This window comes from Dendrobium catenatum, unplaced genomic scaffold, assembly GCF_001605985.2.
Source record: "Dendrobium catenatum unplaced genomic scaffold, ASM160598v2 fragScaff_scaffold_1125, whole genome shotgun sequence".
Classification (NCBI taxonomy): domain Eukaryota; kingdom Viridiplantae; phylum Streptophyta; class Magnoliopsida; order Asparagales; family Orchidaceae; genus Dendrobium; species Dendrobium catenatum.
Genome location: NW_021319587.1, coordinates 972,070 through 996,636, shown reverse-complemented (window position 1 = coordinate 996,636; position 24,567 = coordinate 972,070). Strand labels below are relative to the sequence as shown.

Sequence of the window (24,567 nt, the reverse complement as noted above, 5' to 3'; positions counted from 1 at the left end):
CTTTATTCGTGAAGAAAAATATGCCGATTGATTACCAATATTATTCTCGCCAGAAGAAGAATTGGCAAATTCGTGTTTGCATCAACTTTCAGGATCTCAATAAGACGTGCCCAAAAGATTATTTTTCGCTCCAAGTGTCAGAACTCTTAGTGGATAACCCATCAAATTATGATATATTCGTCTTTATGGACGGATCGTCGGACTACAATCAAATCAAGATGGCATGAACGCTCATTGACATATTATGCTACACAGTCATGCCCTTTGGCCTGAAAAATGTTGGTGCCACCTACCAGCGGGCGATAACGCACATCTTCGATGAGCTGATTTATCAGAAGGTCGAGTGTTATGTAAATGACCTCGTCGTTAAGAGCATGGACCATATAGATCATCTAAATGACATGAGGATCGTATTTGAGAGGATCAAAAATTTTGATTTGAAGATGAATCCCCTCAAATGTGCCCTTTGGGTCTCCTTAGGAAAATTTCTCAGATACATTATTCGTCATCGAGGAATCGAAATCGACCCCAACAAGATTAAGACAATTATGGAGATGCCACCGCCAAGAAACCTTCCATAGCATCGCTACTTGTAAGGGCTGCTGGCTTTCATTCGACGATTTATATCGAATCTATCATGTAAGTGCTAGTCATTTTCAAAGTTAACGAAAAAGAATGCTTACTTCAAATGAGACAGAATGTCAGAAAGCTTTTGATAGTATCAAAAGATACTTATTAAATCCTCTCATTCTAGCATCGCCAATTTTGGGGAAGCCTCTTATCCTGTGCGCTGTCGCACTGGAAGAGTCCCTTGGAGTATTATTAGTTTAGCACAATGAAGAGAGCAAAGAGAATGTGATATACTACGTCAGTTGAAGGCTGATTGGAGCAGAAGTATGGTATTCTCCATTTGAGAAGCATTATCTGACATTAATTTTTGCAGTCTAGAAACTCTGCCACTATATGTTGTCTTATAAAATTTTGCTAATATCAAAGATCGATTTGTTGAAGTTTTTGATGACAAGACTAACATTGATAGGTCGCATAACTAGGTGGGCAGTCATATTACTATAGTTTGATATCACATATATACCACAAAAGGCGGTGAATGGGCAAGCTTTAGCTGTTTTTCTTGTCGTGCATACAATCTCTGTAGAATCTCTACTCAATAATGATTTGTCTGATGAACAAATCATGTAGGTAGGGGTTTCAAAAATTGACACGACTCGGACCCGACCCGGATCGCACTTAGGAAAATTCGGGTTTGGGTCAACCCATTTGTGAAACAGGTCGGGTCTGGGTTCGGATTTCCGATCAGTTTTAAAAAATGAGTCGGGTTCAGGTTGACCCGCTAATCCGCGGGTCGACTCGAATTGACCCGGAAGTAACGCTCATGGTCGTGTTATCCGTCAATCGGTCATTCGGTCGCGGGTTGCGGGTCGCGTTACAGTCGCATCACTCAGGGTCACATCATGCTCATCGTAGCCCGCTCGAGCTGTCGCTGCTGCTGCCCCCAGCTTGCCGGCCATTGCCAGCCTAGCGCTGTCTTGCCTGGACGCTCGCGAGTTGTCACGGATCGAAGAAGACCGCCGCTGGATGACCACCAACTCCCGCTGCCGCTATCGTCACACTTGTGAGATGTCGCTGCCACTATCGTCACGCCCGCGAGATGTAGCTGTCGCGAAATGTCGCCTTCCCTTACGGGTCAGTTTGGGTCAACACGATAACCCGCACGGGTCGGGTCCGGGTTGACAATCATGACCTGTTTGTAAAACCGGGTTGGGTTAGTGTCGACACGTTTAAGGTCGGGTTCGACCTGAACCCCTCGTTGACCCGAATTGACACCCCTACATGTATGTTGAGAAAAATGAGAAATTACAAGTATGGAAGATGTATTTAGACGGAAATTCGTCGATTAAACTTGCCCAACCTCTAAATGTTTGGCGACTCTCAGCTTGTGATAAATCAAGTTCTGGCATCTACAAGATTTGCAAACTCGAGTTGGCCCATTATCGTCGAAAAGCCCTCAGGACCAGAACGATAAAGCATATTGCATGGCTAAATTAGCTAAGGAGATAGAAAATGCAGACGACAAGGGGCCTATACTGATTGGAGTTTACACTCGTCCGATCTTATAACTAGCAATCTTGCAATTCTCATAAGCATATGGAATATCAGATTCAAGTCAGCAGGATACAATTTTTTTTATCCTCAATCTCCCCAACAAATCATTGTTGATAATCAGTCATATGAACATCAAGTAGCCAAAAAGAGACGCAAAGCTAGCGTTGCATCAGAATCGTAGTGGCATTATCAAGACATCGGAGAAGAAGATGATTGGAGATAGCTATTCATCAATTATTTCAAAGAAATTAAACTCCCAATAGACAAATCTCTAGACGTGAAAATTCAGAAGAGAGCATTGTGATGCGCGTTTGTCAATGAGACGCTGTATCGATGAGCTTTTAATCAAATATGACTAGGATGCCTAGTGGCCAAGGGAGCTGATATAGTGGTAGTAGGAATCCACGAAGGATTTTGTGGCGCACACTAGTCATGTCTAAGATGTCCGTTAAAATCAAGAGGATGTGTTACTATTGGCCAACAGTGGCAAATGATTGTATTGGCCACGTTAAGAGGTGTCACGAGTATCATATTCACGGTGATGTTATACATCAGCCATAAAATCCACTGTCATTAAGGATATAATCGAGCTGATAGATCCACCGTCATCAGCCGTGCACTGCTTCATATTGGTAGCGACCAACTATTTTGCTAAGTGGGTAGAAGCAGTTTCATTTAAAACGATCACATATGAACACGTGATCAACTTCTTCAACCACAACATTATTTACAGATTTGATGTACTGCGTCGCGTGATCTAGGATAATGACAACATTCAAAAACGCCAAAATCTATAAATTCATCGGTCGACACAAATCAATTATCGATATATATCAATATATAATTCAATAGCCAATGACTTGATGGAGGCCTTCAATAAGACACTAGTGAAATTGTTGAATAAGATTCTCACAAAAAAAAAGAGTGTGACACACTAAGATGACAAAAGCGGTGTGGGCGTATCATACCACCTACAAGATGCCGATCAAAGCCACTCCTTACAAATTGATTTTTAGGGTTGAAGAAGTGTTACTACTAGAGATCGAGCTACTGTCTCTATGGGTAGCTATTCAGCATGATGTAATACAAGAGAAAAATGCTCGATTGAGAATGAAGGAGTTTTATTGGCTCGACGAAATTAGACTTCTTAAAATTTCACGGTCAGAGGCCCATGTTGGCGATGAATGGTCGATGCTTAAAGAAGTAACACAAAAAATTGTCTGAGAAAATATTATATTTAATATACTATGTATTTCATACATACTTATTAACATACATATTTTATATTTAAACTTCTTGTGTTATAAGAATGTATTTAAAAATTTTTTATCAAAATCTCCCATAAGACTATGGGCATTTTAAATATTTATTCAATTTGACATCGCACTGCGTGCCGAAATCCTTAACTAAATATTTAAAATCTCAAAATATTTCTACAAGATGAAGCATTTTACAGATTTAATTGGGTCAACATCGAGTTACATGCCGAGATCCCCAATAAATATTTAAAATTTCAAAACGCCAATTTTAACCTATCTAAAATCTTCTTACAAGGCAAGATATTTTTAAATATTTATTTTGGTCGACATCGTGTTTCACGCCTAGATCTCCAAATAAATATTTAAGCACCATCAAATATATTATTTTGGTCGACATTGTGTTACATGTCGAGATCCCTATATAAAATAGTAAAAAAATAAATCATTGAATATGTTATTTAGGGATGAAATTATATTTTATATTGAGATCCCTGAATAAAAACATCAAACATATTATTTGGGTTAACATCATGCTTCGTGCTGAGATCCCCAAATAAATATTTAAAATTGTAGAATACAAATATTTCCTCAAATAAAGGAATATGACGACTTCTCTTTCAAAGTATATTAGGTGACTTTTAAAAAAGTTTGGGACACCACCTTTTTCATATGCCAAAACTTCAAAGGTAAGGAAAAAAAGAATTTGTGACTACATGTTCCAGCAAGTTGAGTTAGAGTGTTACAAGTCTTTCGGTAGCTGAAGCTTAAAGTTCGAATGAGCTAGAGGTTGCACTCAACAAGTCCAGTTATGGCCGAGTTCGCTGGCGTCTCCGTTTACTCAATAAGCCATAAGAAAGGCCGCAGTAGAGGTACCTCCATTTCGTTAAACTTTTAGTAGGAACTGTTAGAAACATAAAGGCTTAGTTGACTTGATAAGTAAATTGGTTGTAGTCTGAAAAATTTTGCTAAGTAACTAGAGAGCCAATGTTACAGTGGAAAGATGTATAATCCTCCAAATAAAAAAATAAGACAACTGCCCTTTCCAAAATATACGCAGATTGTCCCCTAAGTAGTTTGAGATATCGCCTTCTACAACATGTTGTGACTTTGAAAGTCGAAAAAGAAGACTTTTATAACTACATATTCCATCAAGTCAAGTCAGAGCGGCACAAGTCTTTCAACAGCCTCAAGCTTAAGGTTCGAATGAGATTAAGAGGTCAGACTCAACAAGCCCAGATCTGGCCGAGTCACTGGCAGCTCCATTTACTCAACAAGCCATAAGAAAAGCCGTAGTAGAGGAACCCCCATTTTGTCAACCCTTCAGTAGGGACTGTATGAAGTACACCAACTTATCTGACTCGATAAGTTCAAGTAGCCGTAGTCCATTAAATTTTCCTAAGTCACTGGATAGTCAAAGTTATAGTAGGAAGTATGAGTCTCGATCAATAGCTACCGAATGCATGTAAGCTTTAAGATCTCGAACCACATAAGATTACTTCAAATTCGCAAACTTTAGCAAAATCTAGCTTAGGGAGCGCATTTCCCACAACTCAAGTTTGTCTAAAGCCTGAACGGGCGTATGAGGTCGGCCTCAATAAGCCCAGATGTGATTGAATCACTGACAGCTCCATCTACTTAATACATTATAAAAATGGCCACAGTAGAGGAACCATTGTTTCAATAGTCGGATGACAAGAGTTGTTAAATCCTTGCTTGCCCAATCTGACAAGTTCAAGTAACCCAGATTAAAATCTTCTCGATTGATTAATGATCAAGATATTATCTACATTTGGTACTACTAATCAATCTCAAAACCTGTAAATCATTCAAAAAATTCGTAAAGCACAAAGCGAGATCGAAGGAATCCTTCAACAAGTTCATCAAATCACAAAACATAGAATTGAAGAAATTATCCCAAAGTTCACATAAAGCCTAAGGCTGAATTAAGAGGACTTTTGTCATTAACAAGTCTGTTACGCACAAAGTTCTTAACCGATGATCTCTCGACACTGATCTGATGACCTAAACACAAAGGTCATCGACATCTACTCCTTCATCAAGCTTGCCAAAGCAAGGAACATAGGGCAAAAGGTACACAAATCCAGTAATAAGTCAGTAATGACAAATCAGATAATCTTTTACCAATATCTGTCATACAAAGTATATGACAAAAGAAGTTAAAATCTCAAGAACTCAAGCTAAGTTATTTAGAGTGTAAAACTGTTGACTCTAATAGATGTCTAAAGAAACAAGGCTAATAATTGTTCTAAAAAATAGGGGGCATTTTAAATATTTATTTGGGTCAACATTATCTTGCATGCCACAATCCCTAAATAAATATTTAAAATCGCATGCAGGCTATTAACATAACCACAAAAAAAAGAAATAGTAAAGTAGAACTCGTCAACAACTGAATTCATAAAATTACTTTTTATTTGTTCATAATTTATATATAAGTTTCTAATTTACATCTTTTTTACAAGCTTACATTAACAAAAAGGGGAAAAAGTAAATTGTCCTTCGCAAAAGATTAAAATCTGTCTTCTAAATCTATTCCTGAATAGGAAGTTGACAACTCCGCTATACTCCTACCAAAGACTGGACATCCTGTGTTTATGGGACCTGCACTAAGCAACAGATATGCCAAGAAAAAGGCGAAAGATTATACAAATATATATAAAACTATAAAAAGAAATGTGTGGTTGAATGGAGGTCTCCTAAAATTGCTGGCTGACTAAGTGTCCCGCTCCTTCTGAAACCTATGTAGAATAATAAGGATATCAGTGAACAATTAAAAAAAGAAAGGAACTGCAAAAACTAACAAAGATGTACCTGAGCTGAAGCTTCATGTAGCAGCTAACTGGTTAATATCCTATTCCTGTGGGCACTTACATAAATTAGTGAGGTATCATCAATATATATAAAATAGGCAGTGTAAACGTAAAGTAAAAGTTATTGAAAAGAGTGTATCTGAGTTGAGATCTCTTGCAGTAGCTAGCTTGTTGACATCCTGCTCACTTGGAACCTGCATAAGATATGAAATATTATTAGTATAAGTATAAAATCAACTGAAAAAGAAAGAGAAGAGAGTGTACCTGGGCCAAGAACAACTACAAAAAAATTAAGGCAGTGAAATCCTGCAAGCTAGTGAATATGTAAAGTTCGGATACTAGATTCTATAGTAATGGTATTAGATTTACAGATTCAATAGCTTGTGGGATTTCACTACCTCATGTTTTTTACAGTTGTTTTTGGCTCAAGTGCACTCTTCCCTTTCTTTTTTAACTAATTTTATACTTGTACTAGTGATCCTTCGTGTATTGTGCAGCTTCAAGATGAGCATGATATTAGCTAACTAGTCATTATAGGAGATTTCAGCTCAGGTACGCTCTCTTTATTAGCTTTCACTTTATTTTTACACTGTCAATTTTATATATATTGATGATGCCTCACTAATTTGCGCAAGTTCTCACAAAAACAGTATATCAGCTAGTTAGCTACCACGGGAGGATGTAGCTCAGGTACACTTTTATTAGTTTATACAGTTCATTTCTTTCTTTAGCTATTCACTAATACCCTTATTATTCTACACAGGTTTTAGGAGTGGGACACCTATTCAACCAGCTATTGCAGGAGACCTCTGTTTAGTTACACCTTTCTTTTTGTAGCTTTACATATATTTGCATAATCTTTGTCCTTTCTACTGATGTTTATGTTACATAAGCATAGGATGCCTAGCCTTTGGAAAGAGCATAGCGGAGCTGTCGATTTCCTCTTCAAGCATAAATTTAAGAGATACATTTTAGTCCCTTGTGAAGGACAATGTACTTATCATCTTTTTTGGCTAATGTAAACTTGTAAAAAAATATAAATTGAAAACTTATATATAAATGCTGAATTAACAAAATAAATCAATTTTATAAATTCAGTTGTTAACGAGTTCTGCTTTAACTACTTTTGTGATTTATGTAGTTGTATTGGTAGCATTATAGGTGATCTTAAATATTTAATTGGTGATCTCGGCATGCAGCGCGATGTTGACCAAAATAAATATTTAAAATATCCCGTATTTCTTAAGAAAGTTATGAGCGTTGTTGCTTTAGCCATATATTAGAATCAACAGTTGCACTCTCTACATTTCTTAGTTTGAGTTTTTGATATTTCAACTTCTTTTGTCATATGCTTTGTGCGACAAACATTGGTGAAGGATTATCAGATTTGTTATTGCCGATTTGTCAGGGGATTTGCGTACCTTCTTTTTTGGCGGGCTTGAAGAAAGAGTAGATGTCGGTGACCTAAACCCTTTTGGGTTTACATCAGGTCAGTGGCGAGAGCTCATCAGTTAAGAGCTTTATGCCTAATAGACTTCTTGATGATAAAAGTCCACTTAATTCAGTCTTAGCCTTTATGTGAATTTTGAGATAATTTCTTCAGTTCTTTGCTTTGTGCGTTGGTGGACTTGTTTAAGAAGGATTCCTTCGATTCTCATTTTGTGCTTTATGGATTTTTTGAAGGATTTGGAGGATTTTTGATTTGATGAGTAATACCAAATATATATAATATCTTGATGTTTAACCGTCGAGAAGATTTTAATTTGTGTTATTTAAACTTATCAGATTGGGTGAGCTAGTATTTAACAGTTCTTGTCATCTGACTATTGAAGAGGGCGTTCCTCTACTGCAGCCTTTTTTATAACGTGTTAAATAGATGGAGCTGTTAGCGACTTGGACACATCTGAGCTTGTTGAGTCCAACCTCATACATCCATTCAAGCTTTAGTCTTGAGCTATGGAGAAATGCGCTCCCCAAGTTTGCGGATTGGAAGTCATTCTTCGTGTTTTGAAATCTTAGAGCTTACATGCATTTGGTAGTTGTTGATCGAGACTCGTACTTCCCACTATAACTTTGACTCTCCAGTGACTTAGGATAATTTAGTGGACTACAACTACTTGCACTCGTCGAGTCAGAGAAGTTTTTGTGCTTCTTACAGTCTCTACTAAAGGGTTGACCAAATGGGGGTTCCTCTACTACGGCTTTTCTTATGGCTTGTTAAGTAGATAGAGTTACTTGAGATTTGGCCACATCTAGGTTTGTTGAGTCCGACCACTTATGCTCATTCGAATCTTAAGCTTGCGGCTGTTGAAAGACTTGTGCCGCTCTGGCTTGACTTGTTGAAATATGTAGTCATAAAACTCTTCTTTTCCGACTTTCAAAGTTTCAATACATTGTGAAAGACGATATCTCAAACTCCTCTTTTATTTGGAGGAATACACATCTTTTCACTGTAACCTTGACAGCTGCAAACTCTAAAGTTACATATGTTTGTTGAGTCCTCCGATGTTATAGAACTGGGAAAAATTATTTAATTTATCAAGAAGAGATTGTTCATCTTCAGGGTGATCTCACAATGGTTCACTCGTAGGCTGAGGCTCTGAGAAGGTAGTTGAGTTGAAAAGTTACAAGTTTATTACGATGAAGCCATTAATTGAGCTAAATAAGCTGAGTCAACAAGAAACCTTGGACAAAATTTTTATGCTAAAGGTGAAGCTATCATGGCAAGCTATCATTGATGTTGAGAGGATGTTGATCTCTTTCATGAAAACCCGAGCTATATTAATGAAGCAGTTTAGCCATCCAAGGAAGAGTATTATAGCTAAAGGATGTTGACATGAATCATTTGGATACTTTGAAATATGGATAAGACAAAGCACTCGGCTCTTATTATAGAATGACTTTCCAACCTTAGATAATATTTTTGTGACCTCGGATCATTAATCAACTCTTAGAGGATTTAGGTCGCTCAACATTTTTGTTTCATAGAACTCCTTATCACAATTGGCCTGCCGATCTTATTGATATCAAATTATTCCATTCATGGCCTTCGTGGCTATTAATGCTCCATGACGTAAAACTAAATAAGTTTAAGATCTTGAATTAAGATGCTTTAATACTTGATAGGCTGGCCCAAGGCTTCTTATGAGCTGTTTCAATCTTTATGTTTTTCCTGTTCCATTTATCTATTAGAAAATGGATTCAAGTTTTTTTTGCTTGAATATTGTGCTTGGTTATTTCAAATTGAACTCTGGCGACTAAGGAGTTATGCTCCATTAACTAACTCAAGCTTTTGTGGCTTATAAGCTATGCTCAATCACTATGAAGTGAATTTTTATGTCTGGGAGGCTAGCTTGATCGCTTGAGAAACTTGCATGAGTTTTATGGTCATTTGTTTTCCAAAGTCGTTTGAGAGTTGACTTAAGCTTTAGAGGCCTAGAAGCTTTGTTTCCAAGGACTCTTCACGTAATCTAAAATATAGAAGAAAAACCTTCCCAATTTTACTGCCTTGTCTTTACATCCCCTTTCTCAAAGTAATATTTCTGTCTCTGTTTTTCAACTCTAGGGAAGTTCATAGAGGCATCATGTTCTCCTCAAGTGTCACTAAGGGGAGAAATAGGGTGATGGGAGGGACTTCAGATACCTCCCTGATTAACAATTTGTTATATTGGAGATGCGAGGTGCTAGTCGTGAGGGTGGTGAGTTGAGACATCTATGAGTTTGGTGGGTAGCTGTCAAGTAGAGGAGCTGGAGGTATTGCATTGTGGTTGCATGTGCCATCCAGCAACAGCTCATGGGCATTGATCGAGGCGTTCATGCACAAGGGGCAGTGGTGTGAAAGCACCTATTCGTTGAATAGAAAGATGCAAACCTTGAAACTAAAAGAATTGCATGCTTTCTAGCAAACTACTACTCTCATTAGAGATTCCTTAGTTTTAGCTAGTCAAATTACATATTAGTTTTATTTAATCTTGTCATCTAGTCAAAGCTGCAAGAGTTTATGATTCCTCCTTAAAGTTTTATAGCTTATCCTTCATCATTGCATGTCAAATTGTAACATATTAGCTGTTTAATCTGTCCTTCAGGATCTTTAAATTTTTGGTTGATAGGGACTTCAGCTTGTTTTACAATTCTATTTCATATTTACAAAAGGTCCTATCTATATACCTGTACACTTTAGGGTATACATGACTGTTGTTGTTATTTACTGTTGACGGTTGATTAACTGACCGGCCCCCACACACGACCCATGATCCCACTAACCCATGAGGTCGGGTTCGGGTCCGGAAACCTGACCCGTTTTTAAAAACGGGTCGGATTCGGGTTGACCCGAACAGTGTCGGGTCAGTTCCGACTTCGACCCGAACCCGACCCATTGACCCGAATTGACACCCCTATCTCCCACACTTACTATTGGCCGATCTCGACAACTGCTCCTCATGTGAATGAAGCCGATCGAACAACCCGCAAGCCAGGCTTCTGTTACGCTTGGACCAGTCCCAGCTGGACCGGTCCAGTTCTAAACCCGGCGGGCCAATGCCAGGCGGAACCAAGCAGAGGAGGGGGCGGAAGTTTGGGTGGGCCCAAGCATGCGTTAAACACTTCGTTTGGATCGAAAATTTGAATTAGAAGGGTGTTTAGGGAATTTGTATCTTTCATTTAGCTTTAATTAGGGAGTAATGAGGGAATTAGGTTTGAGCTTGAATTTGAATGTATTTTTGAGGTGTAGGGTTTCTTGCTTTTGGCTCTTGGCATTGCCAGAGATTTGGAGAGTTATTCCTTCCTCTCGAATTGAAGGAAATTATATTTTTGCTTGTTTTCTTGAATCTACTACTGAAATACAATTGTTTTATTGGTTTTCCTACAAGTTTTCTCTCAGTTTTCCTCTGTTTTCCACTGTTTCTGGCGATTTAACTGTTGTGAACAGCAGTTTTCCTTAATGTGGTACTTGTTTTTGGTTAGGTTTGCTTGTGAACACAAGTATTTCCTATCAAATTGGTATCAGAGCAACGATTTGGGACCTTAGGAAGCTGAAATCCTGATTTTTCAACGAGCTTTTGGCTTCCGGAAGTGAGTTATTTGAGATCCGTGGGGAAGAACGATGGTCGGAAAGAAGGTAGAAGTTTTGGAAGGCGAAGTCGGACAATTGAAATCCGATTTGAAGGGAAGATTTTTTTATTTTCAAAATCAAATCATCACCAACAATGAAAGGTTGGAGGGGAAGTTCACCGTGATGGAAGAAATGCTAAAAAAATTACTTGAGATGAAGACAAATCCGACGACATCGGAAGTAAGAGAGACCACCGGAGGCCATGTCGTTGGAGGATATCCGAACACGTTTAGAGGAAGGAGAAATCCGGAAGTGGAGATCCTTGAGGGAGAGTACGACATGCCACCTCTAGAGCCACTTTCTAGAGAGGAGATAAGTCAGGGAAATGACCGAAGGGGTGCTGATTTTGGAGGGAGAAGAGAAGATTTTCATCGCCGAGGGGGCTGATTTTGAAGGGAGAAGAGGGGATTATGAGGAAGGATTTGGGTATAATCGCCGGAGGGAAGATCGTGAAAGTTGGGGAGCACCTCATCTTCGAGGAATGGGAGGCTATGGAGGATTCAGGGGACACGGAGGAGACCCACTGGTGAGGAAGTTGAAGATGCTCGTCTTTGAGGGGGAAGACGGCCATGGCTGGATCTACAAGGTAGAGCGTTACTTCGTTGTTAACGGGTTGATAGAGGAAGAGAAGCTGACGGCGACGGGATTGTGTTTGGAAGGAAAAGCCTTGGCCTGGTATCAGTGGCGTGATAGGAGGGAGCCCATCCGGAGCTGGATAGAGTTCAAGGATTGCTTATTGGAGCATTTCCGAGCCGATGGGGGAGGAGACTTCTATGAACAATTCTTTGCTCTTACTCAGTAGGGGACTGTAGGAGACTACCGGGACAAGTTCGAGTACTTGGCTAACAGATTGGATCACATTTTAGAGCCAGCCCTGGAAGGGAACTTCATGAAGGGGCTAAAACCGGAGATCCAAACAGCAATCAGGGTGCTGGAGCCGAGGAACCTAGGGAAGGCTATGGAGTTGGCGCAGTTGGTGGAAGATCAGAAGAAATCAGAAAGAGGAGATCGAGAGAACTATTATGGGGGATCATACAAGATAACTACTACATTCTTACCATCAAAAGGGGCAGCGCCAGGAAGTCTGAAGGAAACGCCAAAGGAGAAAACTGGAGGGGGAGATGGGGGACAATTCAAAAAGCTGACAGAGAAGGAGATGCAGGATAAGAGAGCAAAGGGGTGATGTGATGAGAAGTACATGCCGGGGCATAGGTGTAAGGATCGAACTCTTCAGGTTCTCCTTGTTTGTGAAGACGAGTAAGACGAGGAGGGGGTGGGAGTACATTTGAATAGGAGGAGAAGCTACACCTGGATGTGGCAGAAGTCTCTCTTAACTCTGTAGTGGGATTTACCCCGAGTCACACTATGAAAGTGAGAGGAGAGATAGCTGACCGCGAAGTGGTGGTGTTGATTGACAGTGGGGCAACCCACAATTTCATTTCCAACCAGATCGCTGAGCTGTTGGGGATGGAGTTAGTGGATTTCGGAGGCTATGGGGTGATGATGGCACGGAAAAAGTGGAAATGGGTAGAGGAGTTTGTAGAGGGGTGATGCTGAAGATTCAAGGGATCCAGGTGAAGGAGGACTTCCTTCCTTTGGAATTGGGGAGCACTGACGTCATCCTAGGGATGAAGTGGTTGCAGACATTATGGGAGACCAAAATCAATTGGGGTACACTGAGGATGGAGCTGGTGGTGGGGGGAAGAAGAAGGATGATCTAGGGTGATGCCAGGCTGACAAAGGCAGGGGTTTCTCTCAAATCCCCATTCAGAACCCTTCAGGAGGAGGGAGGAGGCTACTTAGTGGAGTTGCACCGCCTAGAAGGGATCAGATTAGAGGAAGAAGGCAATGTTCCACCTATAGTGCAGCCGCTCATACACCAGTTCAGCGAGGTCTTTCAACCTCCCCAAGGTTTACCTCCTCAGAGGGAGTTGGAGCATGCCGTTACTTTGAAAGAAGGGGAGACACTGATCAGTGTCTGCCCTTACCGTTACCCACAGATTCAGAAAGATGAGATTGAGAAGTTGATTCCGGAAAATGCTGGAGGCAGGGATCATCAGACCTAGCGTCAGCCCTTTTTTTAGTACAGTTCTTCTGGTCAAGAAGAAGGATGGAGTTGGAGATTCTGTGTGGATTACAGGGCTCTGAATAAGGGCACTATACCAGACAAGTTCCCAATTCCGGTGATTGATGAGCTGTTGGACGAGCTACGTGGGGCAGTGATGATTTCCAAGCTGGACTTAAAATCTGGATACCATCAGATCAGAATGAGAGAGGCAGATGTTCCAAAGACAGCATTCAGGACACATGAAGGGTATTATGAATTCCTGGTAATGCCCTTTGGGTTGACCAAAGCTCTTGTTATGTTTCAGTCCTTGATGAACAAAGTGTTCAAGCAGTACCTCAGGAAGTTTGTCCTGGTCTTCTTTGACATTCTGGTATACAACAAGACTGGGGAGGAGCACTTGGAATAATTGAGAATGGTCTTAGATTAGAAGTATTGCAGGAGCATCAACTGAGAGCCAACCTGAAAAAATGCAGTTTTGCTTAGTCTAGTGTAGAATATTTGGGACATGTGGTATCCCAAGGAGTGGCGGCGGACCAAACCAAAATTGAGACAATACAGAAATGTCCACTATCTAGGAACCTAAGAGAGTTGAGGGGTTTCCTAGGATTGACTGGCTATTACAGGAAGTTCGTGAAGGGATATGATACCATTGCATAACCCTTGACTGAGCAGCTGAAGAAAGACAACTTCTCCTAGGGAGATGCAGCAACCTAGGCCTTCGAGAGGTTGAAGAAAGCCATGAACCCTGTTCCTGTTCTATCCCTTTCAGATTTCAGCCAGGCCATTGTTGTAGAGACCGATGTGTCAGGATATGGGTTGGGAGCAGTGTTGATGTAGAACCACAGGCCTGTAGCATACTTCAGTCAAGTGCTATTAATCAGGGCAAGACTGAAGTCAGTGTACGAGAGGGAGCTGATTGTGATTGTCTCGGCCATTCAGAAGTTGCGCCCCTATCTTTTGGGTTGACACTTCATTGTCCGGATTTATCAAAGGAGTTTAAAGTACCTTTTGGAGCAAAGGATGGTGACCGAGGAGCATCAGCGGTGGCTATCCAAACTTTTGGGCTACGATTTTGAAATCCATTATAGGTCTGGTTTGGAAAATAAAGCAGCGGACGCCTTATCCAGATGTGTGGGGGAGCTCCAGGAGTTAGCTTTGTCTTAACCATTGATGGTCGACTTGGGGGCCATCAAGGAAGAGAGCAGGTTTGACGAAGAATTGAGAAAGATCAGTGAGGATTTGAGGAAAGACAAGAGTAGCCATCCGGGTTATTGCATTGAGGGGGAGAGACTATTGTATCACAGGAGGTTTGTGATGCCGCGAACTTCCATACATATTCCCCATTTGTTGCAGGAGTTCCATAGCAGCGCAGTTGGAGGCCATTCAGGTGTGCAGAAGACATACATGAGGTTAGCAGCTGAACTCTACTGGAAGGGGATGCATAAGGATGTGAAGGAGATGGTGGCAAGGAGAGAGGTGTGTCAGAGAAATAAATACATGGCAATGGCACCAAGGGGGTTACTCCAACCATTGGCACTTCCAAATAGAGTATGGGAGGTATTGTCCATGGATTTCATCGACGGCCTACCCCGCTCAGAGGGATTCACAGTCATCTTGGTAGCCGTGGACCGACTCAGTAAGTATGCACATTTCATCCTCCTACGACATCGGTACACCGCGGTATCAGTGGCAACAGCTTTTATCAGGGAAGTGGTTAGATTACACGGGATGCTCGAATCAATTGTGTCTGATAGAGACAAAGTGTTCCTTAGTCAGTTTTGGAGGGAATTGTTCTGAATATAATGCAACCTCCTCAAGAGAAGCACCGCCTACCATCCTCAGACAGATGGAAAGACAGAGGTGGTAAATCGGAGCTTGGAGACATATTTGAGGTGTTTTGCTTCAGAAACACCACGGAAGTGGGCTCAATGGTTACCATGGGCGGAGTACTGGTACAACACATCATACCATTTTGCTTCTCAGATGACCCCTTTCAAAGTGTTGTATGGGTGGGACCCCCACACCTAGTGCACTATGGGAGAGGAAGTACACCGATATCTTTAGTTGAATAATACCTAGAGGAAAGAGACCTCGTGTTGGAGGAGTTGAAGAAACATCTGGGAAGAGCACAACAAATCATGAAGAAGCGAGCAGATACACACAGGAGAGACATGCAATATGAAGTAGGGTTGAAGGTGTACTTGAAGCTAAGGCCCTACATGCAAAAAATCAGTGGCTAACAGGAGGAACGAGAAATTGACCTTGAGCTACTTTGGTCCCTATGAGATCTTGGGAAAGATTGGAGCAGTGGCGTATCATTTGAAGTTACCCTCCTCCGCTACCATACACCCGGTGTTTCATGTGTCACAGCTGAGGAGAACACTTGGAGAGCATGCAGCTAGTGTTGAATTACCAGCATCATTAACAGAGGATTTGGAGGTGGTCATGGAACCCGTGGAGCTGGAAGGGGTAAGGTTGGATAAAAAGGGAAACAAAGAGGTGTTGATCAAATGGAAGGATCTCCCCGACTACGAGGCCACTTTGGAGCCCTATGAGTTGGTGAAGCAACAGTTCCGTTACTTTCACCTTGAGGACAAGGTGAATCTTTGGGAGGGGAGTAATGTTACGCTTGGACCGGTCCCAGCTGGACTGGTCCGGTTCTACACCCGGCGGGCCAATGCCAGGCGGAACCAAGCAGAGGAGGGGGCGGAAGTTTGGGTGGGCCCAAGCATGCGTTAAACACTTCATTTGGAGGGAAAATTTGAATTAGAAGGGTGTTTAGGGAATTTGTATCTTTCCTTTAGCTTTAATTAGGGAGTAATGAGGGAATTAGGTTTGAGCTTGAATTTGAATGTATTTTTGAGATCTAGGGTTTCTTGCTTTGGGCTTTTGGCGTTGCCGGAGATTTGGAGAGTTATTACTTCCTCTCGAATTGAAGGAAATTGTATCTTTGCTTGTTTTCTTGAATCTACTAGTGAAATACAATTTCTCTATTGGTTTTCCTACAAGTTTTCTCTCAGTTTTCCTCTATTTTCCACTATTTCTGGCGATTTAACTGCTATGAACAGCAGTTTTCCTTGTTGTGGTACTTGGTTTTGGTTAGGTTTGCTTGTGAACATAAGTATTTCTTATCAGCTTCTCGCCTCCAGCTTCCTCGAGCTAATGGCTCTAGGCCATTTTCCCTGATCCATCCAGGCCCAACACCTCCCTGCGGTCTTACGCGAGCAGTTCGCATGCCAGGCCCTGCCTCCAACTTCGATCACTATACGACCTGCGTGCTTCATTCGTCCTAATCTCTGACCCAATCAACAGTTCCGACCCTGACTCTGATCTCCTCTTCCTTCCTCTCCTCTGTTTATTTATGTAATAATAATAATAATAAAGGGAAGGCATCACAATTGCATATTGGAGGATGAAGACTGATTCTATGATTGAATTCTTTCTCCCGAAGCCCTCGGCCTTCAGTGTGTACCATTATATATTGTTAATATTATTTAAAGGCATGATTGGTGTAACTATCTTGAATCTATTATATAATAAGAATGTGGATATAGATGAGGATTTAATTAAGGTTAGGTCTTTAGAATAAAAAAATTCTTGCGAGTATTAGAGACAAGAAAATTATGCAGATTTAGAAGATAATTTTTATGAAATAATAATTAGTTCAGCTATGCTGAGCGTGGCAAGTGAGCGTATGAAAACAAATATAAAATTAAAAAAAGATGAATCAATGAATGATTATGTTAGAGGGATGATGGGAATAATATCTATTGAATTTAAAGTAGGAAAAGTATACTTCATTAAAATGGGTCTATAAATTATTGTCAAGTGAATAAGAAAGAAAACGGGTGGATTAAAGGTTGCATAAATAAAAATTGTTTTTTTTTGTTTTTTACATAATAAATTTAATACCTCATTAGGTATAATTAGAATGAACAAATGGAGCATTAGGATCCTGAAAATGTAGGCCCCAAACAGATGGGAGAAACTAATGATGATGATGATATCAATTGTGCCCATATCTACTCTTTATTTTCTCTAAAATTTCAAGAAAAATATTCATGTAGTTCTAATCTTTCACACTGATTTGTGCAGCCTTGAAATTCATTCTCTTAATTTATTTTGCAACAAAACAAGCAACCATCAGCATTTGCTGGACTTAACTACAGAAATCGTGATCAAGTTTACTTGTGATCTGCTCTCCGTGACAATAAATTTACTGCACATAGAAGCAAAGTGCAAGTGGAATTTGTGTTCTATCTCGAATTTAGTTTTTTTTCACAGCTTTCCCAATAACAACAACAACAACAACATCAAGCCTTTATCCCACTATGTAGGGTCAGAGCTTTCCCAGATGGTCTAAAAACAGTGTCTGTGCATTAGTTGTGCATGTTCCCTATAATTATATCTTATTCAGATGCTTTTTTAGCCACAATTCATATTTTGTATAATATTTCCTTGTGTTTTCTGTAGTCTTACAGGTGCATGAAATTGATCATCACAGATGGGATTCAAATAAAAAAAAAATTAATATGACCAAGTTGTCTAGGTGATGTTCATAAAATACAATATCATTTCGATCCTGCAAGTCTAATAATTCTTTGTTGCCTTGTTTTTGGTCATTCAAACCCTCATTTTGAGGATAATTATCTAAATGGTCACTTGTTATGATTTGTCACTGTTGATTTGCAGGTTATTACTGGTTATGGTGTAGGTAAAGTTGTGGACTCTGCTCATCCGAACTTCCAAGCTGGAGATTTGGTTTGGGGGATTACTGGATGGGAAGAATATACTCTTATAAAAGCACCTGAATTTTTGGTCAAAATTAAGTACACTGATGTGCCTCTTTCCTACTATACAGGAATTCTAGGTACTCCATTATGATAATTCTGGTTTTCTTTATTGCATGTTAACGAATTATGCATTTATTTTTTTGGTTCAAGTACTACTGAATATTGATGGCATGTCTCCATTTTTTATAAAAAAAGCAATGTGTTCATTCACAAGATTCATAAATTTGAAAGCAGTTTGCCGTACAATGGTTTGCTCTATATAAAGTTGATTTGCTGTAGATGAAGCTGAACTATATTATAACATGTATATTACAAGCCTGCTTGGGGTAGTTTTTTCATAGCTTTGTTTTTCAAACAGCTTCCATTGTCTTGATTGGCTATAGCTTTCTTGTTGCTTTTAGAAATTTTTATGATGGAAAACAACTTTTTTTAACTAAATCCATCAAAGTATAGAGTACTTGGAAGAAGTTGTTTGACTTTTTTCAAGAGGAAAAGAGTGTGTAATGCTTATAGGAGCTTTCAAAAAAAAATATATATTTTCTCGCAATAATTCTACAACAACTTTAGGTACAACCACTTGAATTCGAATGACATATTCTGAGTAATTTACAGTTTTCTTGTGATTATATTTATTTGCTCCAGCGTACATTGTTATATTTATTTATTTTTGTGAATTTATTTAGGAATGCCCGGGCTTACTGCTTACGTTGGTTTCAATGTAATAAGCTCCCCTAAGAAGGGAGAAACAGTATACGTTTCAGCCGCCTCAGGAGCTGTTGGCCAACTTGTTGGCCAATTTGCCAAGTTAATGGGTTGCTACGTGGTTGGAAGTGCAGGCTCTCAGGAGAAGGTAGAATTAATCATTCTACACATTTAATAAGTAAATCATGAGATTTTAAAGAGGAAAACTAAAAAGTAGTCATGATGGATCTCATAGTATTTGGATGTATTTTGAAATTGAGTGCAAATTCATGACTTTTGAGAACAAAATTTTTCTTGGATATCGTGATCTTATTTTTTCTGCTCTTTTAAATGTCTAAACCCTTCTTATTGAATTACATTCTGATTTATTATGATGGCTGATTTATCAGGTCGATCTCCTTAAGAGCAAGTTTGGATTTGATGAAGCATTTAACTACAAAGAGGAGCATGATCTCAATGCTGCTCTGAAAAGGTCAGTAGCTTATATGATTCCATTCAGCTATCCATACTTGATTGTTCATAAACTTTTGAATTTGTCTTATAACCGTCATGTTGCACAAGGAAACTGCCAATATCTCATTATTTTCTTCATTTCACAGATGAACATAGACATTTTGCCTATTGATCTTTCTAATGTGATTTTACATGTTGGGAAATAGGCGAAGTCTGTTTCAAACTTAAAAATATCCTAAAATTCTATTTTCACTGAATAAATGGCTGTCTTGTTACCGTTGGCATGTATTTTACTATGATTTGATTGCGGATAATTATAACTCTAATTTCTTTGGCACAAACATAAGACGGAGTCCCTTTATTAAAAAAGACATCGGTGGCCCGCAAATCTACTAAGTATATTTTCTTCGTGCGACAAAAATTAGATTTCGGCTTCGTTTGCGACAGCTTTCCTACGGTTTAGGGTACTAAAAACTGTTTAAAGAAGCAATAAGAAAGTCGTTCCAAATGAAGCCTTCATAACTTAAAAAGATGTACTCTGCTCTCATCAATCATATTAGTTAGCTTCTATGTATGTGATTTATGCCTATCCTCACACTTGCATTCATACCAACAGATATTTTCCTGATGGAATTGACATTTACTTCGAAAATGTTGGGGGACCAATGCTTGATGCTGTGCTGTTGAACATGAGAAACCATGGCCGGATAGCTGTCTGTGGGATGATATCACAGTACAATCTCACAGAGAAAGATAGCGTTCATAACCTCTTCTTGATCATATCGAAGCGAATTCGAATGGAAGGATTCATCGAACCAGATCACAAACACCTGTATCCTCAGTTCCTGGAGCTCGTCATCCAGTACATAAGGGAAGGCAAACTGGTCTATGTTGAAGACATTGCTGAAGGAATTGAGAATGCTCCTGCTGCTCTCATCGGCCTCTTCTCCGGCCGCAATGTCGGCAAGCAGGTCGTCTTGATTGCTCACGAGTGATCGATGCCGAAGTGGCATGAATAAAATCTTCAGTTCCAGTGATCATCTTCCTTGAGTAATGTGGTGAGGGTGGTCAAGTAGTATGGGATTTGTGGATGTTAGATCTTGTAAGAATAAGTGTCTTGTTTGCATGATAAGGAACTTGCTTGTGTGGACAAACTCATAAGAAATGCAGTGGAATTGTAAGTCTAGTTTTGTGCCTGAATTATAATTAGTACATAAGACTTGGCTTCAGCTTTATAACTGTTTTTAAAGGAGCTTATTTTAATTTTTGTACTAAAAAGCTGTTTTAAAAAGCAATAAAAAAGCCGTCCTAAACAAAGCCTTAGTCGAAAAAAAGAATATTTTTTTTGTTGGGAAGAGAGAACTTTCTTCTATATGTATAGCATTTTTTTTTTCTCCATCAAAATAAATTAAAAATGGAGGGAAAGAATTTAAATAAATAAATTTGTAATAATACTCGAATTCTTATTTCAAAAAAAACATTCTTACTTATTTTTATTCATATGAGGGCATATATTCAATTTTAATTATAATAGTTTTTCTTCCTTTAATTTTCATTCAAAATTCAGTTGACTAATTTTTCTCTCAAATTTTAAATCAAAATTACTTTCTTTTTTTTTAGTTTTTCTTACAACAACAACATCAAGCCTTTATCCCACTGCGTGGAGTCGGCTACATGAATCCTTTTTCTCCATTGTGTCATATTAAAAGTCAAATTCTCGTTTAAATCTAATAAAGGTGATTCCTTATATTTTCTAACCAAATCTTTTTAGATCTGCACCTACTTTTCTTAACATTAGTTTTTCCTACGTAAAAGGAAAATTTGGGGGTTATAACAACTTATGAATTTGATTTTAATTGAGTGTAATAGAAGAATATTTAATTAAATTTTAAGAAATTTAATAATTTTCAAATTCAGCCTAAAAAAAGCATATTTGCTGTGCATATTTTTTTCACCTTTTTAATCGTGTTAATATGTAACTGAATAAGTAACCTTCAAAAAAAAAAAAAAAAAAAGAGGCATCAAAAAGAGGAAAATAAAATGAAAGTGGTGGTCCAATGCATCCTATTAATGCATTATTTAGCCATACAATTTTCTTCATGTGCCTTTGTCATGCATTTTGTTACGTATAATGTTCTATTTTGACCATCTTTGATTCACACTTACTAGCATATTTGAAGTCTTAAAATGGCACCATATGGTGTGATCAGTTGAAGATAAGAAGAACATTACACTTTTTATTTTTGGTATAACTACGTATTTGAAAAACTCAGTTGTTGTTATGTCCCAAGTTCTGAATGTGAATATTTTTGGTAGTTAGTCGACAATCAGTGTAAACTTATTGAATATTCATGATATGAATCCATTAATATATCGTGTTAATATGTAACTGAATAAGTAACCTTCAAAAAAAAAAAAAAAAAAAGAGGTGACCTTCAATTAATTGAGGCAATGTAAGTAAACCTTACAAATGGTTATTGATGTATTCACACTTATGTCATAACCTTATTTGCATTATAGTATACACAATCAAGAGTATAAATTAAACTATATAATTAATTACAATGCACACTGATTGATGAGATGGCAATCATGGAGCCAATCTAGCCATAATTTGTTGATATTAAGCTAATCTAGCCATATTTCATTGAGATTAATTTCTCATTACTTATATATGTAATGCTTTTGTAAATCTATTTGTAATTTGAAGGTTTATGGAGATGCGAGGAAGATAAATAATATGAGCATCAAAGGCTTCTTGAATTGAGCGACAATCGTACTTGGTCCTCCCATGATACACTAGATTGGTGACTATTTGAATTATACTTGTAGTATCAACATGTAGCGGAGTAGGACTTTCTTGAGAACATTTGAGTTTTGATAAAGTCTATGTAGCCATATAATTTCTAAGCAAGAAGCAAATATGACATGATATCAAATTATGTGGATGATTTGGATACACAAGATTAATTCTTCTTACTCTTTCATGAGATCAAAGAATCATCAACAAATACACACCATCTTATGACTGATCAATGAGTATTGGGTATCTATAGAATCTATATCACTATATATCACAAGCTGAAGAGAAGAATCATGTGAAAAGAACAAATCACATATTGGCGTCCTAATAACATATTAAATATTTTTTATGAATGGTAACAAAATGTAAGTGACAATCATTTTGCATAAATTAAATTACTTGTTGAGCTATAAAAGAAATTTATGAGCATGTTATAGTCAAATAGTTTAAACTGTATATTAGTTATCCATATGTTGTGGAATCAAAGGGAAGATCTCCTTCCTCTTTATGATACTTTATATTTACTTCTAATGGAATATTCTTAGGAGAAGAATTTTGAAGACATGTCAAAGTAATTAGATCATGTGTTTACTAATATTAGTTTAGAAATGTACCGAAAAGTTGTGTGTACTTCCAAACCTAAGAAGAAACTGAGAACTCCAAGATCCTTGATATCCAATGTGCCCTAAAGGTGTTGTTGAAAATGATTAATTAGAGTCAAAATTGTCCAAATTGTGTCAACTAAAACTAGAAGAATGTCAATTCCATTGAATGTCCTACATAAAAAATAATGATGAATTATATGAGAACGTGTAGGATTGACCAAAAATTTTTAAACCATGAAAGGAAGCATGTGTCAAATCATATAGGGAACACTTTAGTTTGCATATTTTTGAAGGGCAAGAGATGGATACCCCGAAGGACTTTCTTATATGTTTCTTTCATGGTATCATCATGAAGAAAGACATTTTTAATATATATTTAGTGAAGTGGTCATCCTTGTGAAATAGAAATTGAGATAATCATTTGCATTATGGGCATCTTTACAACTAAAGAAAATGCTTTACCTTAAACATGTGGTTGTGATGTATGAGGTGATGAGTGTGATCTTCCTTTGTTGTGGATATAAGGCAAACAAAAGATGATGTGTTGGGGCAAAGGACCTCATGAGGTATCAGAAGTTCTAAAGCATGGCTCATGAGTAATGAATGAATACTTGAATGTGATGTCTTCATAGGCGAGAAACTACAAATGCTCAAAGGATTTTACAAAAGTTATTGAATGATGATTCCAACAATAATATACTGATCTTTAGTGGATTTTCATAGAGTGAGATATGGAGATAAACAATAATTAGAATAGCTATGATATCATAACAAATGAAGTGGAGCACAAATTATTTGAATTTGATTCTATTTTTTGCCCATGTTTATATAATCCTAAGAGGATTACATAATATAATGTATACATAATCAAGAGTAGAAACTTCGCTATACAATTAATTACAATCCATGTTGATTGATAATGGGGCATTCACGGAGTTGATTTAGCCATAATTCATGGAGAATGATTTCATGAGCTCATGGATCAATGAGGAAACATGCTATAAATTGATTAATTTATCATTAATTATTTATGATGGTACATAATTGCATCTTGATCATTATCATATCTAATTACACGCCATGACCTCATTTGTACCATAACCATCTATTCCAAAACATACGTCACTTGTATCACGGTCATCATCACATCTGGACCTACACTATAACCATGCTTTTGCAATAACCATATGACTAAAGATTTATGTTGAAAATCCAATTGAATTATAGTTACCACAATATCTGAAAGTATGTTTCAACCTTGCTTATATCGAAATGTGATGTGACATGATTTGTTCATAAGTGTGAAATATGTCATGGTAAAGGAAAAATATCAAAGGCCTAATGGATTATTATAGCCATTACCTATTTCGAAGTGGAAATGGGAAGATTTTCTAATATCAAGGCAATGTTATGATGATTTTTTTTATGGTTGGCAAATTAATTATATCAACCCATTTTCTTCTAATAAGTTAGATATATTCAATAGAGAGATTAGCCCAATTATATATGTGGGACATTATCAGACAATATGGAATACCCAAGGTTATCATTCTTTATCATGATGGCGAATTCATATCTAGATTATATAGGGACAATAAAGAAAGTTTCAAAACCAAGTTGATTTTTGATACAACTTTCCACATGAATACTTATGGGAAGTTTAAGAGAAACATTCAAGTGTTAGAAGATTTGTTAAGATTATGTGTATTAAAGTTTTGTGAGAGGGAGGATCACATTAGTTTGATTGAATTTTTCTGTTATGATATTTTCTAATCAAGTATTGGGATGGCACCATATGATACACTTTATGGTAGGAAGT

General features: G+C 38.0%; 1 protein-coding gene and 1 long non-coding RNA gene across 3 annotated transcripts in view; both read left to right on the top strand.

The window, feature by feature from the left end:
* Positions 1 to 20,540, top strand: part of LOC110095562 (2-alkenal reductase (NADP(+)-dependent)) — a 28,646-nt gene extending 8,106 nt beyond the window's left edge. Inside the window, exons 2-5 of the mRNA XM_020821158.2 lie at positions 18,085 to 18,262; positions 18,869 to 19,035; positions 19,277 to 19,359; positions 19,957 to 20,540. Of these exons, the coding sequence (XP_020676817.1) occupies positions 18,085 to 18,262; positions 18,869 to 19,035; positions 19,277 to 19,359; positions 19,957 to 20,335 (807 nt within the window). The 3' untranslated portion in view covers positions 20,336 to 20,540. The remainder of the gene's footprint in view (positions 1 to 18,084; positions 18,263 to 18,868; positions 19,036 to 19,276; positions 19,360 to 19,956) is intronic.
* On the top strand, positions 4,093 to 7,274 carry LOC110095563. 2 transcript variants are annotated; one of them, XR_003702106.1, is made up of 2 exons: positions 4,093 to 6,766; positions 6,865 to 7,274. It is a non-coding gene; the product is annotated as an uncharacterized LOC110095563 (long non-coding RNA). The 2 variants fall into 2 exon arrangements; XR_003702105.1 differs by having other exon boundaries at positions 6,850 to 7,274.
* Positions 20,541 to 24,567: the final 4,027 nt, after the last annotated feature.